We start from the raw sequence: 21,174 nt of genomic DNA, 5'->3' as shown, positions 1-21,174 counted from the left end.
GGCGACATCCAGTCGCCTCTGCAGCTCAAGACCTTGATTCAGAAGGTGGGTCCAGTCTCCTGTGCAGCCTGAGGTTCGTCCTTCGAGGATGAATTATGGGTCCTCTGTTCAACAAATCGGTCCTCTGTTTTCTTTCATGGTCTAGTTAAGCCCCCGGGGAAATGCCGCACTTAGTTCCACGTCTCAGATACCCTCGTACCAGGACGATCCCTGGCAGTAGTCAGCTGTGTCCTGGAGAGCCAGTGGTTTCATAGGGCTGGATATCAACCTTCTAGGGTTTGGAGCATTTGCGAGGGATCCGATCGATTGGATCTCAGACCCAAATCCTTCCAGCTAGAACAGCTGGGCTCAGGCAGACAATCAGGTGGTTATGTCAAAATTCTCAAAGCAGGGGCCGGAGAGATAGCACGGAAGTAGGGCATTTGCCTTGCATGCAGAAGGACAGTGGTTCGAGTTCCAGCATCCTATATGGTTCCTCGAGCCTGCCATGAGTGATTTCTGAGCGTAGAGCCAGGAGTGACCCCTGAGCGCCGCCGGGTATGACCCCCAGAAACAAAACAAACAAACAAAAATTCCAGAGCAGAGGAGCCTGGAGCAGCAGGACCCTTCCCGCAGTTGGCCGTAGAGGCGGGGCCAAGCCTGGGAGGGGCGTGGCCTCGCAGGGCGGGGCGGGTCAAGGCTGTTTCCTGGGCGGGGCGGGGCCTTCCTATGCGCAGCTGCGCCGAGCCTAAGGGGCGTGGCTAAACAGGGGAGGGGCGGGGCCTCGCGGGGCGGGCGGGTCATGGCTGTTTCCGGGGCGGGGCCTCCCTGAGTGAAGCTGCACTGGTGCTTCACGGGCGGGGCTTCACGGGGGCGTGACCAATCCGGGGCGGGTCTGTCAAGGCTGTTTCCGGGGCGGGGCTAGCCGCCGGGGGCGGGGCCTCCCTGCTCCGGGCCGGTAAGTCACATCGCTGCGAGCCATGGCTGGCGACGGACCTACAGCGAGCTCGGGCCGTGCTCCCTCCCGGCCGCTGCACTCGGCGCAGGCGGAGGACGTGGCGACCGCTTCGAGCTTCCGCGCCTTCGAGCTGCTGCACTTGCACCTGGATCTGCGCGTCGAGTTCGGGCCGCCGGGCCCGGGCCCGGGCAGCCGGCGCCTGAGCGGCCGCGCGATGCTGGAGCTGCGCTGCCTGCTGCCCCAGGGCGCCGCCGAGCTCCGGCTGGACTCGCACCCGTGCCTCGCCGTGAGCGCGGCTGAGCTGCGGCGGCCGGAGCCCGAAGGGCTGCCCTGGGAGGCGGCGGCCTTCCGCACGCAGCCCTTCGCGCGCTATGGCCAGGCCCTGTGCGTGGCCTTCCCCAAGCCCTGCCCGGCCGGGGAGCGCGTCCAGCTGCAGCTGACCTACGACGTCGGGGAGGGGCCCGGGGTGAGTGCGCCCCTGTCCTCCGATCGCCGGCCCCCTGGCCTGGAGCCCCTGCCCCTCCCCTACCTCGGACGCCCTTCCAGACTCCTGTCCTCTGACCACAGGCCTCCCGATCACCGGTTTCCCCCCCTATGGAACCGAGCCTGGTCCTTGGGGATCCCTTCCCCCACCATCTGCGGCTTCCTTTCTGCGCCTGGCTGCCCCGGACATCGCTTCCTTAAGAGCCGGGAAGAGCCGGGCCCTTTGTTCTGGGCGGCTGGAGACTCCCACTTGACAGGTTGCAACACCTCTGACAACCTGCGCCCTCCTGCCCTGGCTTAACTTTGTCAGCAGTCCTGGCTTTGAATGACAAAAGGAATCTGGGAGAAGTGGGATTGGAATTCCGGTGGCCTCCTGATTTGCTTCTTACTGTTAGCTCACCCTGAGATCTGACAGTCCCGGGGAGGGCAGGTGTGGCCTAGGGGTCTCGGGCAATAGTAGAGCTGACTTAGGCTCCCTCCGGAGTGGCTGTGATGGGCGCTAGTTTGAGGGCTGCTAGTTCCCCTTTTGCCCTTCAAGAATTTGGCCCAAAGGGCAGCGTCCAAGTCACCCTAGGGCAGGAATGAGTGTCCCTCCCTTTGAGAACTTGTCTCTCGAAAGTGAAAGTCCAGCTGCCTGGAAGAGACCCACTAGGCTGGAACAGAGCAGGGTGTTCCAGTGCAAAAGTGGGTGTGGCTCAGAAACCAAAAGTTATCATGGTTTTATAATTAGAGTTCAGACACTGGAGCAGAGTCCTGGAAGGCTAAGGTGTAGGGCTCGATGAGCCCATGGATGGGTTTGGCTGCTTTTCTGTTCTGCTTTGGAGCTAGGGGTGGGGCAGTCAGGAACTAAAGTTCTCCAGGAAACCAGAACAATTCAGGCCTCTATAAACAATCGCTGAAAGCACCTGCGTCAAGGAATTACTAACAGTAGATGCTTCCATTGAAGAAGAGGCCTATTTGGCTAAGTTGTGCTCTTTTTGTTTCCTTGTAGTTTGGGGGCCACATCTAGCAGTACTCAAGGCTTAGTCCTAGTTCTACACTCTGAAATCACTCCTAGTGGACTCAGGACCATATAAAGTGCTGGGGATTGAGCCTAAGTCGACTGTGTGCAATGCAAGTACAGAGATACTGTCACTCCAGCCCTTAAGACATAACTTTGCACAGGTGACCTGCACACACTTGCTACCTGTTCTCAGGCCCAGGTCAGTCCCACTAGGGCAATCACTAGTCACTCACCAACAGTGCAGGTCCCCCTGAGCTTGGCACTCCCTCCTGGGTGCTGCATACTGTCAGGCTCCTTCAGTTTGATTTGTGTCATTAAAAATAAAAAATAAAAAAGGGGGCCGGAGAGATAGCACAGCAGTGTTTGCCTTGTAAACAGCCGATCCAGGACCTAAGGTGGTTGGTTTGAATCCCATAGGGTCCCCTGTGCCTGCCAGGAGCTATTTTTGAGCAGATAGCCAGGAGTAGATCCTGAGCACTGCCGGGTGTGGCCCAAAAACCAAAAAAAAAAAAAAAAAAAAAAAAAAAGACAAAGGGCTGAGAGTTCAGTTAGGACGATCCTTGCATGAGGCTGACCCAGGTTCAAAACTTGTCTCTACCACAATAAAAATTTATAAAAAACAAAACAAAAACAAAAACTTGGCTCTGCATAAGCTTCCCAGCAGGGCCAGGAGTGGGTCCCTATACACAGAGCTTGGAATAAGCCCTGGGTCCCACTGGGTATAGACCCAATTAAACAAACAAACAATAAAAAGAACCGAGAGGCCCGCACAGTGGCTCAGGCAGTAGGGCGTTTGCTATGCATGCACTATCCTATGACAAACTGCGGTTAGATCCCCTGGCGTCCCCCAAGTTAGAGATGATTTCTGAGTGTATAATGCATAGCCAGGAACCCCTGAGCGCCAGGGGCAGTGTGGTGCTGGGGATCGAACCCATACAAGGCATGTGCTCTACTTCAGCTACATAAATGCCCACTGTAGGATTTATTTTTCAACAAATAAATTGAAAGCACTATCAGGGGTTTTAAACTCAATTTACCTGCGGGTCGCAGGAGGCGAAATCGGGTGATCCTTGAATGCAAAGTCAGTAGTAAGCCTTGAACATTGGGGGGTGTGACCCAAACAACTAAAACAAAACAAAACAAAAGAAGATTCTTCTTCAAGGCAGGGCCATAAAATGTTTGAGACCCCCTGCTAGATGAATAGACAAATGAAGCAACCACTACCAAGTTTTCCTCCACTGTTTCCTTCCTTAAGTGCCTGTGTCTTTCATCTGACTGCAGCATCTTCCATTGGGCTGCATTGGTTTCCTGAGAGCCCTGGTCACTCTACTTTGTTACTAACTCAAGTTTAGAGCTTTATCTCGTTTCCTTTTCCCTGACGTCTTTTCTTCTTCCAGGACCGAGCAGAGTATAGCGCTTTTGGGTTGTGGTGCTCTCGGGGAGTTGGATTCCTGGTGGTGGTGCCAGTTCTTCTCATAGTTGTCTCCATGGACCTTGCACATTGGAGCTTCTACACTTGCTAGGGATTATGATCTGCCTGCGGCCCTCTGCTCCCAAGTCGAGCTGGGGCTCAAAGTAGGCTGAAGTCCTGCAGGGCAGGCACATTTGCCACCCCAGGCCCTGGGGTTCTGTTTACTTTTCATAGGAGCCAGCCCCAGTGACGCTTGGCCCGCTTTGGAGGCCTGAGGGTTCATCTTGGGTTCCACATACACAGATCTGGAGCCACCAGGGCCATTCCCAGCAGTGCAGTACTGGGGATCAATCTCAGGGCCTCACATGTGTCAGAAATGTGCCCCAGAGCCGGTGCTCTCCCTGCCTCAGGGGTTATATCATGTTAGTTTTAACCTATTTTTCTTACTTTTATTTGGGGGAGAAGCACACCCGGTGATGCTTAGGAGTTACTTCTGTCTCTGCTTAAGAATCATTCCTGGGCCCGGAGAGATAGCACAGTGGCGTTGCAAGCAGCCAATCCAGGACCAAAGGTGGTTGATTTGAATCCCGGTGTCCAATATGGTTCCCCGTGCCTGCCAGGAGCTATTTCTGAGCAGATAGCCAGGAGTAACTTCTGAGCACTGCCGGGTGTGGCCCAAAATCCAAAAAAAAAAAAAAAAAAAAAAAAAAAAAAATCATTCCTGGGCCCCGGAGAGATAGCACAGTGGCATTTGCCTTGCAAGTAGCCGATCCAGGACCAAAGGTGGTTGGTTCGAATCCCGGTGTCCCATATGGTCCCCTGTGCCTGCCAGGAGCTATTTCTGAGCAGACAGCCAGGAGTAACCCCTGAGCACCGCCGGGTGTGGCCCCCCCAAAAAAAAGAATCATTCCTGGGGCCGGTGAGGTGGCACTAGAGGTAGGGTGTCTGCCTTGCAAGCGCTAGCCAAGGAAGGACCACAGTTCAATCCCCTGGTGTCCCATATGGTCCCCCCAAGCCAGGGGGTGATTTCTGAGTGCTTAGCCAGGAGTAACCCCTGAGCATCAAACGAGTGTGGCCCCACAAAAAAAAAAAAATTCCTGGCAGGCTCAGGAGACTAGGTGTGATGCTGAGGATCAAATCTAGATTGGCTGCATTCAATGCAAGCATCTTACCTACTGTATTATCAATCCTCACTCCAGCCCCCCTTTTTTATTCACTGGGGGAGCTTCCCAGTGGTACTGGGGTCACTAGCAATACTCCAGTGGTGCTCAGCAGCTATGTAGTAGCGGTACTGGGCTCTGTATGCCCCAGTTCCTTTAAGCCATCATGGGTCCAAATCTAAATAGACTATTTTTAAAAGTGAGCTGTTTATTTTAGGCTCACAGCATATTTACATGGAAATGCAAACAAAATACCTTTTTGTTATAGCTTATTGAGGTCACATGTGTCAACATGTTGTGTGTGACTTTTGATCTTGGTCTAGCTGAAGTAGAACTGGAGGTTTATCTACAGAGAAGCTATTCTATTTAGGAGGGCCTCACCAGGCAGTGCTCTGGGCTTCCTCCAGGCTCTGCTTAGGAATGACTCGTGGTAGTTCTTAGGGGATCATAGGTAATGCCAAGGATGTGTACAAAGCAAGCAGGCACCCTACTTGGGTGTACCGCCTGCTGTACTGTCGCTTTGGCTTTAAGGATTTGTGGTGATTTTACTGACTTTCATTTGGTTAAGAGTTCGGTGGAGGGGCCCAGAGAGATAGCACAGCAGTGTTTGCCTTGCAAGCAGCCGATCCAGGACCTAAGATGGTTGGTTCAAATCCCGGTGTCCCATGTGGTCCCCCGAGCCTGCCAGGAGCTATGTCTGAGCAGACAGCCAGAAGTAACCCCTGAGCACCGCCGGTTGTGGCCCAAAAACCAAAAAAAAAAAAAAAGAGTTCAGTGGAAGATCGAAACTAATGTCTAGAGATCGGAGTGATGGTACAGTAGATAGGGTGGTTTTCTTGCATACAGCCAACTTATGTTTCATCCCTAGCATCTTATATGGTTTCTGAAGCACCACCAGGAGTAATTCCTGAGTGCAGAGCAAGGAGGAAGCCCTGAGCATTGCCCAATGTGGCACAGAAACAAAACCAATCTCAATAACTTAAAAAACAAAACAAGGGCCAGAGTGATAGCACAGCGGTAGGGCGTTTGCTTTGTACGCAGCCGACCCAGGACTGGCAGCTGACCCAGGACTGATGGTGGTTCGAATCTTGACATTCCATATGATTCCCCGAGCCTGCCAGGAACGATTTTTGAGCTAAAAGCCAGGAATAACCCCTGAGTGCTGCTGGGTGTGACCCCAAATAAAACAAAGCAATAACAACAAAAAAACTAATGCTTAGAAGTAGAAAATACATTTATTTGGAAAAGCTACATTTTAGGCTTGGAGAATGAAGTAATGTAACCTCCCAATTTAGATTCTCCTTATCTGTGTCGGGGCCCCAAGTTTAGACAGGGCTGTCTCTGTTTGTTGATGAGAAATGCCTGGTGAGGATGGAAAGGAGGAATGTCAGAGGTCAGGTTGGGCATGGGTGAGATGTGTGGAGGCTATAATGGGGAAGGGCCTGGTTCAGGATCAGTCCTGAGAAAAGAGTGTCTTCCTGTGGCACCGACTTGGAGTCCAACAGGCAGTAGCTGCCCAAACCCTGCATGCTCCTGCAGTGCCTGTGTGCAGCGCTGTGAGCTCTGTGCTTCCCTGCCGCCCCTTAGGTGTGCTGGCTGACCCCGGAGCAGACGGCAGGAAAGAAGAAACCCTTTGTGTATACCCAAGGCCAAGCTGTTCTCAACCGGGCCTTCTTCCCGTGCTTCGACACCCCAGCTGTGAAGTTCACATATTCGGCTCTCGTTGAGGTGAGCAGACCTGTGTTTGAGCATCTCTCCTGTAGGACTGGAAATAGAGCTTCAGATCTGTCCCATTCACTTGGGGCTGGTTGCTGCCCTTCTGGTGTTCGGGGTTCTCTGACCCTCAGAACCTGCGCTTGTGCAGAATCCATCTGACGTTGGGCACAAATTTAGTTTCTGGGAATCCTTGCTTTCCAGGACAGAGTTGGGGTGTCTGTCCTCAGTGCTCACTCGGGTTGCTGGGCCACTCACTATCTGTGCTCTGTTACCAGGTCCCCGATGGCTTCACCGCTGTGATGAGCGCTGACACCTGGGAGAAGAGAGGCCCCAATAAGTTCTTCTTCCAGATGTCCCAGCCCATCCCTTCCTATCTTATTGCTCTGGCAGTCGGAGACCTGGTCTCAGCTGAAGTTGGACCCAGGTAGGACAAGGGGTCAAAGTTGGTTCCATCTCGGTGCCAGGAGGCCTCTGGCTCCAGGAGCTTTTTCCCTCCCTCTTCTCTTAGCTCAGCCTCTCCAGCTAGTGGGCCTGGCTTTGTAGAAGAACACACAGGTGCTGGAGCTCTGGGGCAACTGCTGGTGCTCCCTGGCTAATGAGACTGGGGTTTGAATCCAGCTGTTTTTGCTGGGAATCAGAGCTCTGGTGAGAAATGCTGGATGAGGTCAGAGGTCCATACCCCCCTGGCTGCAGTGGGGAGGGAGCGCACTCACCCTGGCCTTTGCATTGATTGGTCTTTCCTACTGAAGCCCCTGAAGCGATACCTGTTAGGAGTGTCCTGCCCATAAGATCCCCGGGTCTCAGCGTGCTGGAGCATATACCACATACATTCCTATATCCACAACTGTACAGAAAGATGCTACCTAGCCCTATATTTGCACCTAAGACAAGCAACACTTTATGGTTTTGATTTGGTTTTGGTGGAAGGTGGATAGGGGGCACACCTGACAGTGCTCAGGACTTACTCTCAGTCCTTTCCTCAAGAATCACTCTTGGTCATCATATGAGGTGCCAGGGATTGAACTTGGATTAGCTATGTGCAAAGCAAACACCCCTGTACTATGGCTTCCGCCCCCTATCACTCTCTGCTAATATTCAGAGGCTCCTTGCTAACTTTTTTCCCTTCCCAACAGTCAGCAAGCTCTCCTACCTCTCTGGCAGGTGGGGGAAGAAATCCCCTTTTCTGGGCTGCCACTATGTAGAGGTTGTGCTCCAAGTTCTTCCTTCCTCCCTGAGGAGACTGAGGCTCAGCAAGGCTCAAAAACTCTCACCCTAGGGGTGTTGGGCATGGGCCCTACTTTCTACTGTGGGTCATGTGGGGACAGCCCTGGGCTCTCCCTCCTCAGCAGTGGGGCCTGAGTGCCCCCTCCCTTCACTGTACCTCCTGTGCTGTGTCCCAGGAGCCGTGTGTGGGCCGAGCCCTGCCTGATTGAGGATGCAAAGGAGGAGTATAACGGAGTGATTGAAGAGTTCCTGGCCACAGGAGAGAAGCTTTTCGGACCCTATGTGTGGGGACGGTGAGGCGCCACTTGTGTCATTTCACAGAAGGGATCCAGGACTCCCAGAGGGAGGCCACCAGCCTCCACAACCCTCCTGTTGTGAAGGAGAGGACAGTGGTCAGCAGGGAGGACCTGGGACAGAGGAACCCCCATGGGGTCAGAGGTGAACTAAAGAGGGCCTCATTTGGAGATGGGCCTCTGTATCCCTTTGTTGCCTAGCATCCCTTATCCTCCTTTTTGCATCTGTAGACTTCAGGCTTCTGAGATAGTTTTCTCTGTCTGGACCTTAATACCCTTCATAGTGACCCTCATGGCTGAGAGTGGACACCCAGTTCCTGTGGAGGGAGGAGGAGAGTGAGAGAGAGAGAGAGAGAGAGAAAATAAGTCCCATGGAGCTGGAGCCATTGCTAGATTCTGTCAGTGCCCTGGCATAGCAGTGAGACCCTGTCCTGTTTCTCGGCAGGTATGATGTGCTCTTCATGCCTCCATCCTTCCCATTTGGGGGTATGGAGAACCCCTGCTTGACCTTCGTCACCCCCTGCCTGCTCACAAGGGACCGATCTTTGGCGGATGTCATCATCCACGAAATCTCTCACAGCTGGTTTGGGAACTTGGTCACCAATGCCAACTGGGGCGAGTTCTGGCTGAATGAGGGGTTCACCATGTATGCCCAGAGGAGGATCTCTGCCACCCTCTATGGTAAGGGGCCCTGGGCTACTCCCAGCTCAGCCTGTGTGCCTGGGGGGCCTCAGATAAAGTGGGCCTGCAGGGAGGGGGTGCCAGAAGCTGTGGTGATGTTGTGGGCGGACGGGGCGTGGGGGTGGGTGGCCAGACTAAAAGGACACAGGTTCTGCATGTAGGAGGCCCATGTATGTAGGGTCTACACCTGGCACCACACAGTCCCAGAATACTGCTGGGTGCTATGTTTATAATATTCAAAAAGTTCACAGAGGGCTGATATAGTACAGAGTGAAGGCACTTGTCTTGCATCCCTGCCCCAACAAATTGCATCGAATCCCCAGTACCACTGAGAGCCTTGAGTGACATGGGTCATACCTAAACAACCAGGAACAGGTTTTGGTCTCTGCTGGGTATCACCCCCAAACAATAAACAGGCCTAGGTGGTACCTTTGGAAGCCTGAAAATATACATTACTGCACCCCTGAAGTGAGAAGGGCTGTTCAGATGGGGAGCTCAGGAAAGATCTGTTGACCAAATGAACCAGTAGCTGACAGGCCCTCTGATGGGTCCCTGCTCTCTGTCCTCCCTGCACTCCAGCTGACTCCTTGGCATAAGTCACACAGAGTCACCAGCTAGTTAATTCTGTGACTGAGCAATAAAATCACTCTCCCCACCACTTTGATCCAGTTCCCATGTGCTTGTGCTGCACCTGGTGCTGGATGAAAGAGTCTCTTTGAGTTGTTTCTCAGCATTCCCTGGAAGCCAGACAGGATCTTATATATGATATTTGGGACCCCATTTTGAATTTCTGGCACATATGTCCCCCTGAGCACATACAGGTATCACTCTTGAGCAGAATGGATGAGTCCCTAAACACTGACAAGTTTGTCCTATTATACACCCTCATACCCTCATACTTGGAGCTTGAGTCCACGTCTGGCATGCAGGGGCCCCAGGTTCAATTCCTGGTGCTACATGTTTCCTTGAGCACTGCTTGGCAGTTTTCTTTAAAAAAAAGAAAAGAAAAAGACATTGGGGCCAGAGCAGCAGCACAGCGATAAGGCGTTTGCCTTACATGCGACCAACACAGGATGGACCTTGGTTCAAATTCTGGCATCCCATATGGTCCCCTGTGCCTGCCAGGAATGACTTCTGAGCGCAGAGCACTCACCCCTGAGCACCGCTGGGTGTGATCCAAAAACAAACAAAAAAAAGACTTTGATGAGGAAAGTCATGTTCAGAGTAAGGGGAACAATTTTCCCACCCACTCTATATGGGTGAGACAGGTACCCTAGGAATCCAAGTGTCCTGGGACCTAGCCCTCAGTTTCTTGGCTCTCTCCTATGGAAGGATAACAGTATTGGCAGCACCTGGTGTCGTTCTTCCTGTAGCCACGAGGAGGCAGCTCAACTGCTTCTGTCTTGAAACTAGAGAGTTACCTTGATAGCTTCCTGGTGACCTTTGACTTTCACTTTCTCTTCTGCAGGGGCTGCTTACACCTGCTTGGAAGCAGCGGCTGGGCGGGCTCTGCTCCGGCAGCACATGGATGTCACTGGCGAGGACCACCCCCTCAATAAGCTCCGGGTGAAGATTGAACCAGGTCCAAGAGCTCTTCTGTCCAGACCACTCCCCATTAAACACAGCGTGGCAGTTAGTCAGTGGGGGTGACCTGCCAGCCAGTGCCCTGGCCTTTCCCCAGGAGGGAGAAGCCCACTGAGTTCCTGGTGCTATTCCTAGCCACTGCTGGGGCCCTCCAACCAGACAGAGCATCTGTTGTTGGCGATGCCCCCTGGCTCTGCCTTTACGTGGTTCTGGATCATTTTTACCAGGCTACTTGTCCTTGTCTGGTGTCAGGCCTTACAGGTTGCATGGCACCTGATCAGCCTCTTAAATGTGTTTTTCTTTATGTCAACATTTTCCTTGTTCTGTGTCTGACTAATCTGATCTCTGATAACATGGACTGTGAAAATGAAATTGTAATGGCCTGGCTGCTGGCCCTTCACCCTGGTTCTGGGTGGGCAGTGGAGTAGATGGGCAGTGCCTAACAGCCTCTGATCCCTGTCTCAGTTGGAAATTACAGTGGTACCCACAGGGGCTCATGGCCTCTTGTCAATTTTTTCTGGGTACCTTGGGAGAGGCTGGCTCGAGAGTTAATTGACGTGTGCTCCCCCTGTGTGCCCTGTGCTCACCAGGCGTGGACCCCGATGATACATACAACGAGACCCCTTATGAAAAAGGCTTCTGCTTTGTCTCTTACCTGGCCCACCTGGTGGGGAACCAGAATAAGTTCGACAATTTTCTCAAGGTACGGTTGTGGAAGGGAGATCTCCCAGTGAGGGGGCGCAGAGAGCATTTGGGGTGCCCGGGTGGGAACCAGAGAGTGGGTGTGGGGAGGGGAGACCTGGAAACAGGAGAGTGGCCCTGTGGACCCCACATGGCTGCAGCATCTCCCTCAGTGCAGGCCTACGTGGATGAATTCAAGTTCCAAAGCATCCTTGCCGATGACTTCCTGGAGTTCTACTTGGAGTATTTCCCAGAGCTGAAGAAAAAGGGCGTAGATTCCATTCCAGGTGAGGTAGAGGACAACCTGGTGGCAGCCTAGTGGCAGGGAGGGACCTGGAGTTGGGCATTTGAAGAGACAAGGTTTGTGGCTCAAAGCCTTCTAGTCAGCAGCTAAGTGAGGCTTGATCCAGCCTCTCAGCACTGCCTCTCTGTGTGCCTCCTCCCGCTTGATTTAGTCTCATCATTTCCTGTGGCTCTCCTGCCTGGATGCCCTTGCCAAACCCTCACCCACTACCTGCCCAACCTACAGTTCTGGGGCAGGTACCTAGGCAGCAACCCCCTCCTGAAGCATGAAGGTGGAGTCCAGGACTTAGATACACCATTGCAATGAGAGCCCCAGGTTTGAGCCCCTGCACCACCATGGTCTCTGGCACTGCTGGGAAAGGTCAAACACAAATGCCGAGTGAAACTGCCACTTGCCACCTGCATGAAGGAGAACCCCTTGGAAGGCACTTCCTCAAGGAGACCGGGTGGCCTAGATGGGGACCCAATGACCACACCCACACCCTGTGCTGAGCTGAAAGTGCCCCCTTGCTGACCTAACCAGGCTGCACATGCAGCTCTGGTTGCAGGTCAGCTCAGCTGGGGCAGTCGCTGAGGCTTTACCAAGCCTGGTGATGACATGTTTTTCTTCACTTGTTTGAGTAAAGGTCTAACACATGTACTATTTATCCACTGAGCCTTGTCCCAGGCCCTGCATACTGAGCGCCTTGTGTTTATCTAATGCTCACTGCTGCTGCACCTGTTACAGATGAGCCCATGGTACAGAGAGACAGGACAGCATGCAGGATTTGGAGGGATCAGCAGCCTGGCTCAGACCTCATGTGCTCTAAAACTCCCTTCGTACTGTGCTGACTGGTCAGGGGGTGCAGGGCTGTGAACTTAAGAAGGCACAAAGATGGGGCCTGGAGAGATAGCACAGCGGCGTTTGCCTTGCAAGCAGCCGATCCAGGACCAAAGGTGGTTGGTTCGAATCCCGGTGTCCCATATGGTCCCCTGTGCCTGCCAGGAGCTATTTCTGAGCAGACAGCCAGGAGTAACCCCTGAGCAACGCTGGGTGTGGCCCAAAAACCAAAAAAAAAAAAAAAAAAAAAAAGAAGGCACAAAGCATCTTTCCACCTGGCTCTGCCAGTGTATTGTTTTGCAGTATCTTTTTGCTTATTTCTGATTGGGGGGGATACACACTTATTTATGCTCAGGATCATATGTGGCTTCAGGAATTTGGGGACACAACTGATACTGCTCAGGGGTTACTCCTAGCTCTGCACTCAGGAATCACTTCTGGCAATGCTTAGGACCATATGGAATGCTGGAAGCCAAACCTAGGTCCAGCCACATGAAAGACAATTGTCCTACCCACTGTACTATTGCCCAGATCCCAGCCTTCACCATGAAATGGGGGGCAATGGGCCCTGTCTGAACAGTCTAGGGCCCCCATGAAGTAGTGAGTTGGAGGGAAAGTGAGGTAAAGTGCTGGAGAGAGCCCTAGAGAGGGAGGCAGATGGGAGTTAGGGGTGTCTGGTAGTGGCTTGGACATGGTAAGCAGAGTCTCTGACCACACTGTCTGCTGCCACACAGGTTTTGAGTTTGATCGATGGCTGAACACCCCTGGCTGGCCCCCTTACCTTCCTGACCTGACCCCTGGGGACACCCTCATGAGCGAGGCAGAGGAGCTGGCTCAGCTGTGGGGGACACCAGAGCTGAACATGGGGGCTGTGGCAAAGGTGGACATCTCAGCTTGGAGGACCTACCAGCTCATCTACTTTCTGGATAAAATCCTACAGAGGTCTCCACTCCCCACAGGTAAGAAACCTGGGACACCAGACAGAGCCTCTGGAAAAGAGGCACCACTGGGGCCGGAGAGATAGCACAGTGGTGTTTTCTTTGCAATCAGCCGACGCAGGACCTAATGTGGTTGGTTCGAATCCCAGCATCCCATATGGTCCCCCGTGCCTGCCAGGAGCTATTTTAACTGAGCAAATAGCCAGGAGTAACCCCTGAGCACTGCCGGGTGTGGCCCAAAAACCAAAAAAAAAAAAAAAAGGAAGAGGCACCACAGCGGATGAGACCGGGAAGGTAGTAGCAACTGGTCACAGCCCTTGCAAGGGACAGCTCCATGAAGTTGGTGCTGTGCCTGGTCCCCCGAGGCCCTGGGAGGCTGGAGCTGATTACGGGCAGTGCTGGGCTCCAGGCCCAGTCAAACCAAGCTTTTAAGCACTATACAAAGCTGTTGCTGTGCCATTGGAAGTAATATTCATGAAGGAGGCATGATTCAGAAGCAGAATTTAAACACTGGGGATGCTCAGCATGTGGTCAGCTGGATGGTTCAAAGGGTTGAGCTGGTGCTCTGGAATTGGGAGGTTCCCAGGTTCATCCTCTGGTCCCTGCAAGGTCCTGTGAGCACCACCAGGGATGATTCTGAACACAGCTGAGCATGGCTCAGAAACCAGAAAGAAAAAGAAAATATTAAAAAAGTGGGCCAGAGATGGGGGCCGGAGAAATAGCATGGAGGTAGGGCATTTGCCTTGCATGCAGAAGGATGGTGGTTCGAATCCCGCCATCTCATATGGTCCCCCGAGCTTGCCAGGAGCCAGAGTAACCCCTGAGGGCTGCCAGGTGTGACCCATAAAGGAGGGAGGGAGGGAGGGAAGGAGGGAGGGAGGGAGAGAGAGAGAGAGAGGGAGAGAGAGACAGAGAGAGAGAGAGAAGGAAGGAAGGAAGGAAGGAAGGAAGGAAGGAAGGAAGGGAGAAAGGGAGAAAGGGAGAAAGGGAGAAAGGGAGAAAGGGAGAAAGAGAAAGAGAGAGAGAAAGAAAGAAGAAAGAAAGAAAGAAAGAAAGAAAGAAAGAAAGAAAGAAAGAAAGAAAGAAAGAAAGAAAAGAAAAGAAAAGAAAAGAAAAGAAAAGAAAAGAAAAGAAAAGAAAAGAAAAGAAAAGAAAAGAAAAGAAAAGAAAAGAAAAGAAATATTAAAAGTGGAATGGGGGGCCAGAGCTGTGGCCAAGGCAGTAGGGCACGTGCTAACCTAGGATGGACTGCAGTTCGATCCCTCGGCGTCCCATATGGTCCCCCAAGCCAGGAGCGATTTCTGAGTGCATAGCCAGGAGTAACACCTGAGTGTTACTCAGTGTGCCCCCCCCCCCCCAAAAAAAAAGTGTGGGATGAGATATTCAGGGGTTGGGAAGCAAAGAAACATTACAGGTTCAAGTGCTTTTCTGGCATCTCACTGGCACTGGTTCAAATCTTTGACACCTCATATAGTCCCCTGAGTACTGGGAAGGATCACTCAGCGCAGACCAGAATAGCCCCTGAACAATGTGGTGAAGCCCCAAAAAGGTTTTATTAAAAAAAGCCCTATTATTTTTAGGGGACAACAGACAACAGCCTGGCAGTACTCAGGGCTTACTTTTCTTTTTCTTTTTGCTTTTGGTTCACACATGGCCACGCTCAGGTGTTTATTCCTGACTGCTTAGAAATAGCTCCTGGCAGGCTCAGGGGACCATATGGGATGCCGAGATTTGAACCACTGTCCATCCTGGATCAGCTGCTTGCAAGGCAAACACTCTACCGCTGTGCTATCTCTCCAGCCCCTCAGGGTTTACTTCTGGCTCTGCTCTCAGGAATCACTCCTGGCAGGTTCAAGGGACCATATGGGCTGCCGGGGATTAAACCTCTCTATCTCCCCTAATTAAATAAAACTTAAAGGGAGAAAAAGTGGTGCTTGAGGGACACCATATGTTGTAATCCAGGAGGATTATTGGGAAAATCCGTCATGGTACTCACACATTGGATAGAAGAGCCTTTGGCACAAAGGGCCATTTGAGAGTCAGACATGAATGACCACGGGTTGGGGGGGGCCCTGAGCTGCCCGAGGGGTGCCATGTGCGTAGTCAGGTCTTCAGCTTCTTTTGGACCGTGGAGGACCCCAGCACAGTCAGAAAAACAGAATCTCAGGAGATGTCTCAGCTCCCTGGGCTCCACTGCCAACAGGTCTGAGGCCATTTTTCCCATCCAGGGAATGTGCAGAAACTGGCAGAGACCTACCCGCAGATCGCTGAGGCCCGCAATGCTGAGCTGCGGTTGCGGTGGGGCCAGATTGTGCTCAAGAACGACTACCAGGAGGACTTTTGGAAAGTGAAGGCGTTCCTGCAGGACCAGGTGGGCATCCCCGATGACAGCACCCATGTCCAACAGAGCAGGCCCCCCGGGGCCACTGGGCTGTCCACTGAGGCTCAATCCTACTGTCTTGCAGGGGAAGCAGAAGTACACGCTGCCACTGTACCGTGCTATGATGGGTGGCAGTGCTGCCGCCCAGGCCCTGGCCCAGGACACCTTCCAGGCCACATCTGCCCAGCTCCACAGCAATGTGCTCAACTACGTGCAGCAGATCCTAACGCCCAAGGGCAGCTAAAGACATATGGGTTTACTCTCCCTCGGCTGCATCTGCTGGATCCTCTCTCAGGGGTACTTGGAGTTCCCCCAGCACTGCTGCAGGCTTGGGGGAGTCCATTCTCCTCTTCCCTCCTGCCTTCATCAGATCCTGGGAGAACAGCGCCAGAATATTTTATCTTTTTGCTGATTCTTGAAAGTACTATGCAAAGGGATGCAGCCTGGTTATTCTTTACAACAGGTTTCATCCTTATTTTAATCAAATTTTTTAAATGACAAGCAGAGTTGAATTTCTTTTCATTGGGGGTGAGGGGTGGTGGTGGTGTGGTATGGTGTGGTGTGGTGTGGTGTGGTGTGTGGTGTGGTGTGGTGTGTGTGTATGTGTGTTTTCCTTGTTAGAAGGAGGAGATCCCACCGTGGTTGTGGTGCCCATGGGGGGTTGCATACTGTTTGATACTCACACACATTCTCCCCAACATTCACACACCTGGTCTCACACCCGTGCTTCACACTTGTGGGATTTTGTTTGTGTTTGGGGCCCGACCCAGTGGTGTTCAGGGCTTAATCTTAACTCTGTACTCAGAGATCATTCCTGGTGGTTCTGGGGATTGAACCAGAATAATGGCTGCATGCTAGGCAGACTACTAACCCCTGTACTGTCTCTCCTGTCCTCTGTGGCTTGCAGATGTTCCACAGTAGTGCTTGCATGCACACAGCTGCAATGCATCAGAGTTTACAGTCTTGGGCCCGGAGAGATAGCACAGCGGTGTTTGCCTTGCAAGCAGCCAATCCAGGACCAAAGGTGGTTGGTTTGAATCCCGGTGTCCCATATGGTCCCCCGTGCCTGCCAGGAGCTGTTTCTGAGCAGACAGCCAGGAGTTACCCCTGAGCACCGCCAGGTGTGGCCCCCCCCAAAAAAAAAAAGAGTTTACAGTCTTGTGGCAGTGGTTGAGAAGGACTCCCCAGACCACAGAGTTCCTGGGAGAGCATTTGGCACATGGCCTTGCCTTTCCCTCGAGCCTGCCCTGGCCCCTCTGTGTATAGTTTGGGGTGAGCCTCTGAGACTCGGAGGTTGGCAGGGCTGCCTAAGCTTACAAGAAGTACCAAGGTAAGGAAGGTGCAGGCCCTGTGCCAAGCCTGAGTCCTTCACATTCTTTGTGACTGCTGAGTTCTCAGGCTGCAGCACACCTCCACCCTGCCTGCATTTTGTATTTATTTTCTCGACTTCTGTTTATTTCAGGGCCTTCACCGGGCCTCACTTGCCATAGAACTGGAACAGCTCTTTTATGTATTGTTTTTTTTTTTTTTTTTAATTTTGGGGCCATATCTAGTGGTACTCAGGACTTACTCCAGGCTCTGTGCTCAGGAATCAATTCTGGTGGTGCTTGGGGAACCACATGGGATTCTGGGGATTGAACCCAAGTTGGGCTGTTTGCCAGGCAAACACACTGCCAGCTATATTGTCTCTCTGACCCTGGTCAGCTGTTTTAATAATGTGGAACTAGCAGAGTAAGTTCAGAACTGACAGTGAGTTGATTTCCTGGCTTCAATCTGGAAATTGAAGAGGCTGGCTAGTGAAGTCTGGGGCAGGTCTCCACGGCTTCCATGTCTAAGTCATCCAGCTTCTGTTGGCTTGAGTACCACCAGGTGGGTATGGGGGAGGATGGGTCAAGTCTGTTTGCTTTCTGAGTGCTGTGTAACAAATTTAGCACCTTAAGCAGTATGCATTATCTTTCAGCTCCAGTGGGTCAGGAATTCAGGCTTGGGTCCTGTTCCTAGTCTCACAGATGTGCAGAAGCATAAACTGGGCTATATTCTCCTTTGGCAACTTGATTCAGGAAGATCCACTTCTGATTTTGTTGAAGTTGTTGGCAGAATTCAATTTCTTTGCTGTCCATAATATCTGTAAGCTCCTGTTGATGCAGGAGAGGGTAACTCAGGTCTGTTCCTTGCCACGTGGCACCCTCCAGATGCCCTCTCAGAGGGCTTTGATCAGCTATTCTATCCTACAGGATTTTCCATTGGTTAGAAGCAAGTCAGTTCCTGTCTGTCCTCAAAGGGAAGAGACTGCAGAGGAGAGATTATATAAGGGACAGAAAAAACATCGGGATCTCTTGGGGTCACCACAGTCAGCCCTACAACCATGAAAATGCCAGAGAAAAACCCCAATACCATCCACTCACATGATTTGAAAATATCTAATCAAATGACTGTCCAGGCTAAACAAAACCTCGACAAGAGAGGGTTAGAAAAAGGATTTAGGGGTCAGAGTGATAGCACAGTGGTTGGGTGCTTGCCTTGAATGCTCCTGACCCAGGATGAACCTGGGTTCTATTCCCAGCATCCCATATGGTCCCCCAAGCTTGCCAGGAGCAATTTCTGAGCACAGAGCCAGGAGGAACCCCTGAGCACTGCTGCTGGGTGTGGGCCCCCCAAAAATAGAAACAGGGTTTAATTGAGAGGCAAAGTAAGGAGGCCAAGGGCCTTATAGCCAATCTGCTAGGCTGACAAGGGGAGAAGGCCAAGGTTGGGACCAGGGCAAGGAGTCAGCCAGGGAAAGGACCAGAGAAAAAGGAACAGGAGAAATGGCAATAGGAGCAGAGTCTGGCAAAAAGTTTCTCCAGCAATTCTGCAGCGACTATCCAGCAGGGGCAGCCCCCAACTCCATTTCAGCTAAGGGTTTATATACCCTTTGGCCAGCTGCCCCCCAAATACAAGAGGCTCCTCCTAACTGACATTTTAACCCTTAAAGGAATGGGATATAGGTTCTCTTTTCTCTTATAGATGACAGGATGAGCCCTCAGGCAGATGTACCTTACACTACCTTCCACAACTCACCCCAAACTCTAAAAGGAAGTTGTGCTTTAGGCACAGAGGAACGATTTCTTCTTCCTCTGGGGACTTAGTCCTTACCCCCAGTTAGACTTAGTCTTATATCCAGTTCTTCCCCAGCTGGAGACTTTTCCTCTCTGATTTGAGATCAACTTTTCTATCTTCATAAAAATAATTTACTTTAGGGGGGTAACACCTCATCAGAATGAAATGCCTTGTTTAACTTCTCTGCAATGTTATTCTTGTCCTTTGTTCCTCACAGCATCTGAAGAGCTTTAGCCTTTTTCCCTTTGAGTTTTTGGCCACATCTGGTGGTACTTAGGGCTTACTCTTAGATCTGCCCTCAGGGATCACTCCTGGGGTGCTGGGATCAAACTCGGGTTCACTGTGTGCAAGGCAGGCAAATGCCCTACTCACTGGACTATTGCTTTGCCTAATAAAGAGTTTTTTTTTTTTTTTCTTTATGTGTTCCAAGCATGTTGGGGTTTGTAGATGACACATCATATATGACCAAAGCATTGTTCAGAGTCTCCAGGTCGATTGAGGAGTGTAGCTGCAATGTGTCTCTGGAGGTGTGAGTCTGGGGCCTGAGATATCACTCTGCTCCCAATGAGCCTCATTCCCTATGGAAAAGTTCATTCTCTCACCAGGATGATACTTTGAGAATGAGCCTCACCACTGCAGACTCAAACCAGGTGGCCTGGCAGTACCCACACTAGCAGCTGGGAATCCCTCCTGGAAGTCTAACAGAATTTTCCCATGAAAAGGAATAATTTTCTCTGAATTTGCAACCAATACTGGGGAGTCCAAGGCACAAGTCAAACAGTTGCTTCTAAAATCTCTCAAGTTCTTAGTACTAGGTCTAGAAAAACTCATCCTTATGACTAAAAAAAAAAAAAAAAGAGTAACAAGGGGCCAGAGAGATAGCATGGAGGTCGGGTGTTGGCTTTGCATGCAGAAGGACGGTGGTTCAAATTCCGGCATCCCATATGGTCCCCCAAGCCTGCTGGGAGGGATTTCTTAGTGTAGAGCCAAGAGTGACCCCTGAGCACGATTTCTTTTTTTTTTTTTTTTTTTTTTGGTTTTTGGGCCACACCTGCTTGACGCTCAGGGGTTACTCCTGGCTATGTGCTCAGAAATCGCCCCTGGCTTGGGGGGACCATATGGGACGCCAGGGGATCGAACCGCGGTCCTTCCTTGGCTAGCGCTTGCAAGGCAGACACCTTACCTCCAGCGCCACCTACCCGGCCCCAAGAGCACGATTTCTGAGCATAGAGCCAGGAGTGACCCCTGAGCGCTGCTGGGTGTGACCCAGAAACCAAATAAATAAATAAATAAATAAATAAATAAATAAATAAAAATAAAAAAGTAACAAACTTGGCTTTTGTCAAGAATCAGATTCGCTGGCACATGTGAGTAAACTGGAATACTATCAAAGGGTGTACCACTTACCCCACATGACTATTATGGTTTGGGGGCCACTCCCAGAGATGCTCAGGAATCACTCCTGTAGGCTTGGGGATCATGGGATGTCAGAGATCGAACCCAGGTCAGTTGTGTGTGAGACAGGCCATACTGCTGTACTATCGAGAAAAGTTGAATTGGGATCTAAGACAATAAGAACAGAAAAGATTTATTGAAAAGAAAGTTAGCAAAGGAGATTAGCTATGTGCTGAGACATGTTTAGAACACACAATTCTTCTCAGTAAGGGTTTCTAAGTGTCAATCAACTGCAACCTTCACACTTGTATTTCCCTTGAAATACTTCCGAATAGTATAGATGAGGAAGCCACAGCAAAAGATGATCATCATGCAGCATAAGGTGAGCACTGTGTAGATGGACGTTATTTTCTCCTTGGACCCTTTGAACATGCAGATATAGGGCCTGGGGCAGTCAGGAGTGCTGCAGTAAATCGCATGTTGGTTAAAAAGGGGCAGTTGCATGTACAGCAGCTGGTATGCAAATACCGACTGGCAGACTAGCTGTAAGAAGTAGTAAGAGCACAAAATCAAGGGCTTATTTTGCAGGTGGATGCTTGAGGATTTCTTGGGAGAAGGATCCTGTGTAATGTCTGCCTCCTGGGAAGTCTGCCTCCGTTTGCTTTTCTTCACAGACTTGTTGTTGATTGTCTTCCAGTGTCGAATCTGATTCTGGAGGACTTCCAGTAAGAAGAAGACGGCCAGGGACATACTGAAAAACATGTACCACGTTCCTCTGACAGGAATGCTAACATGGGCTTCAAAACATTGACTAACATATGAGTCACTTATATTTTCATAGCACCTGAAATCTTTGAAGATGGAGTCCAAGGGTGTTTGGACCATATATATCACAAGTCCATACATGGCAAGAAAGCCAAACCACATGTGTCTCCCAAAGTAGTAGCTTGATTCGTCCCTAACCACATAGTGAAGAGTAGGGATCAGCCCAGCCACTACAGCGTCAGCCATCTCCTTAGACGATTCTTGTTGATATTACCTGAGAGGAAAGAAAAAGCATCAGGAC

At 51.4% G+C, this 21,174-nt stretch overlaps 2 protein-coding genes across 2 annotated transcripts in view; both read left to right on the top strand.

The window, feature by feature from the left end:
• IPO9 (importin 9) overlaps positions 1 to 20,930 on the top strand; it is a 176,388-nt gene extending 155,458 nt beyond the window's left edge. Inside the window, exon 23 of the mRNA XM_049770799.1 lies at positions 20,836 to 20,930. Coding sequence (XP_049626756.1) covers positions 20,836 to 20,930 — 95 coding nt within the window. The remainder of the gene's footprint in view (positions 1 to 20,835) is intronic.
• On the top strand, positions 944 to 16,115 carry RNPEP (arginyl aminopeptidase). The gene is made up of 11 exons (XM_049770628.1): positions 944 to 1,403; positions 6,582 to 6,722; positions 6,986 to 7,134; positions 8,111 to 8,227; positions 8,673 to 8,908; positions 10,377 to 10,490; positions 11,083 to 11,195; positions 11,352 to 11,460; positions 13,031 to 13,255; positions 15,463 to 15,605; positions 15,700 to 16,115. The coding sequence occupies exons 1-11, from the start codon at positions 960 to 962 to the stop codon at positions 15,856 to 15,858; spliced, it is 1,950 nt and encodes a 649-aa protein (XP_049626585.1). The 5' UTR covers positions 944 to 959; the 3' UTR covers positions 15,859 to 16,115.
• Positions 20,931 to 21,174: the final 244 nt, after the last annotated feature.

The sequence above is a fragment of the Suncus etruscus genome, chromosome 3 (genome assembly GCF_024139225.1).
Source record: "Suncus etruscus isolate mSunEtr1 chromosome 3, mSunEtr1.pri.cur, whole genome shotgun sequence".
In the NCBI taxonomy this organism is placed as follows: Eukaryota; Metazoa; Chordata; class Mammalia; order Eulipotyphla; family Soricidae; genus Suncus; species Suncus etruscus.
This window is presented reverse-complemented; position numbering and strand designations above follow the sequence as displayed.

Bases quoted from the DNA above. Each gene is read 5' to 3' on its own strand.
- RNPEP (XM_049770628.1), top strand. From the start codon at position 960: ATGGCTGGCGACGGACCTACAGCGAGCTCGGGCCGTGCTCCCTCCCGG. The intron at 8,228-8,672 runs GTGAGGCGCCAC...GTTTCTCGGCAG, and splicing joins GGACCCTATGTGTGGGGACG to GTATGATGTGCTCTTCATGC. The intron at 8,909-10,376 runs GTAAGGGGCCCT...TCTCTTCTGCAG, and splicing joins GATCTCTGCCACCCTCTATG to GGGCTGCTTACACCTGCTTG.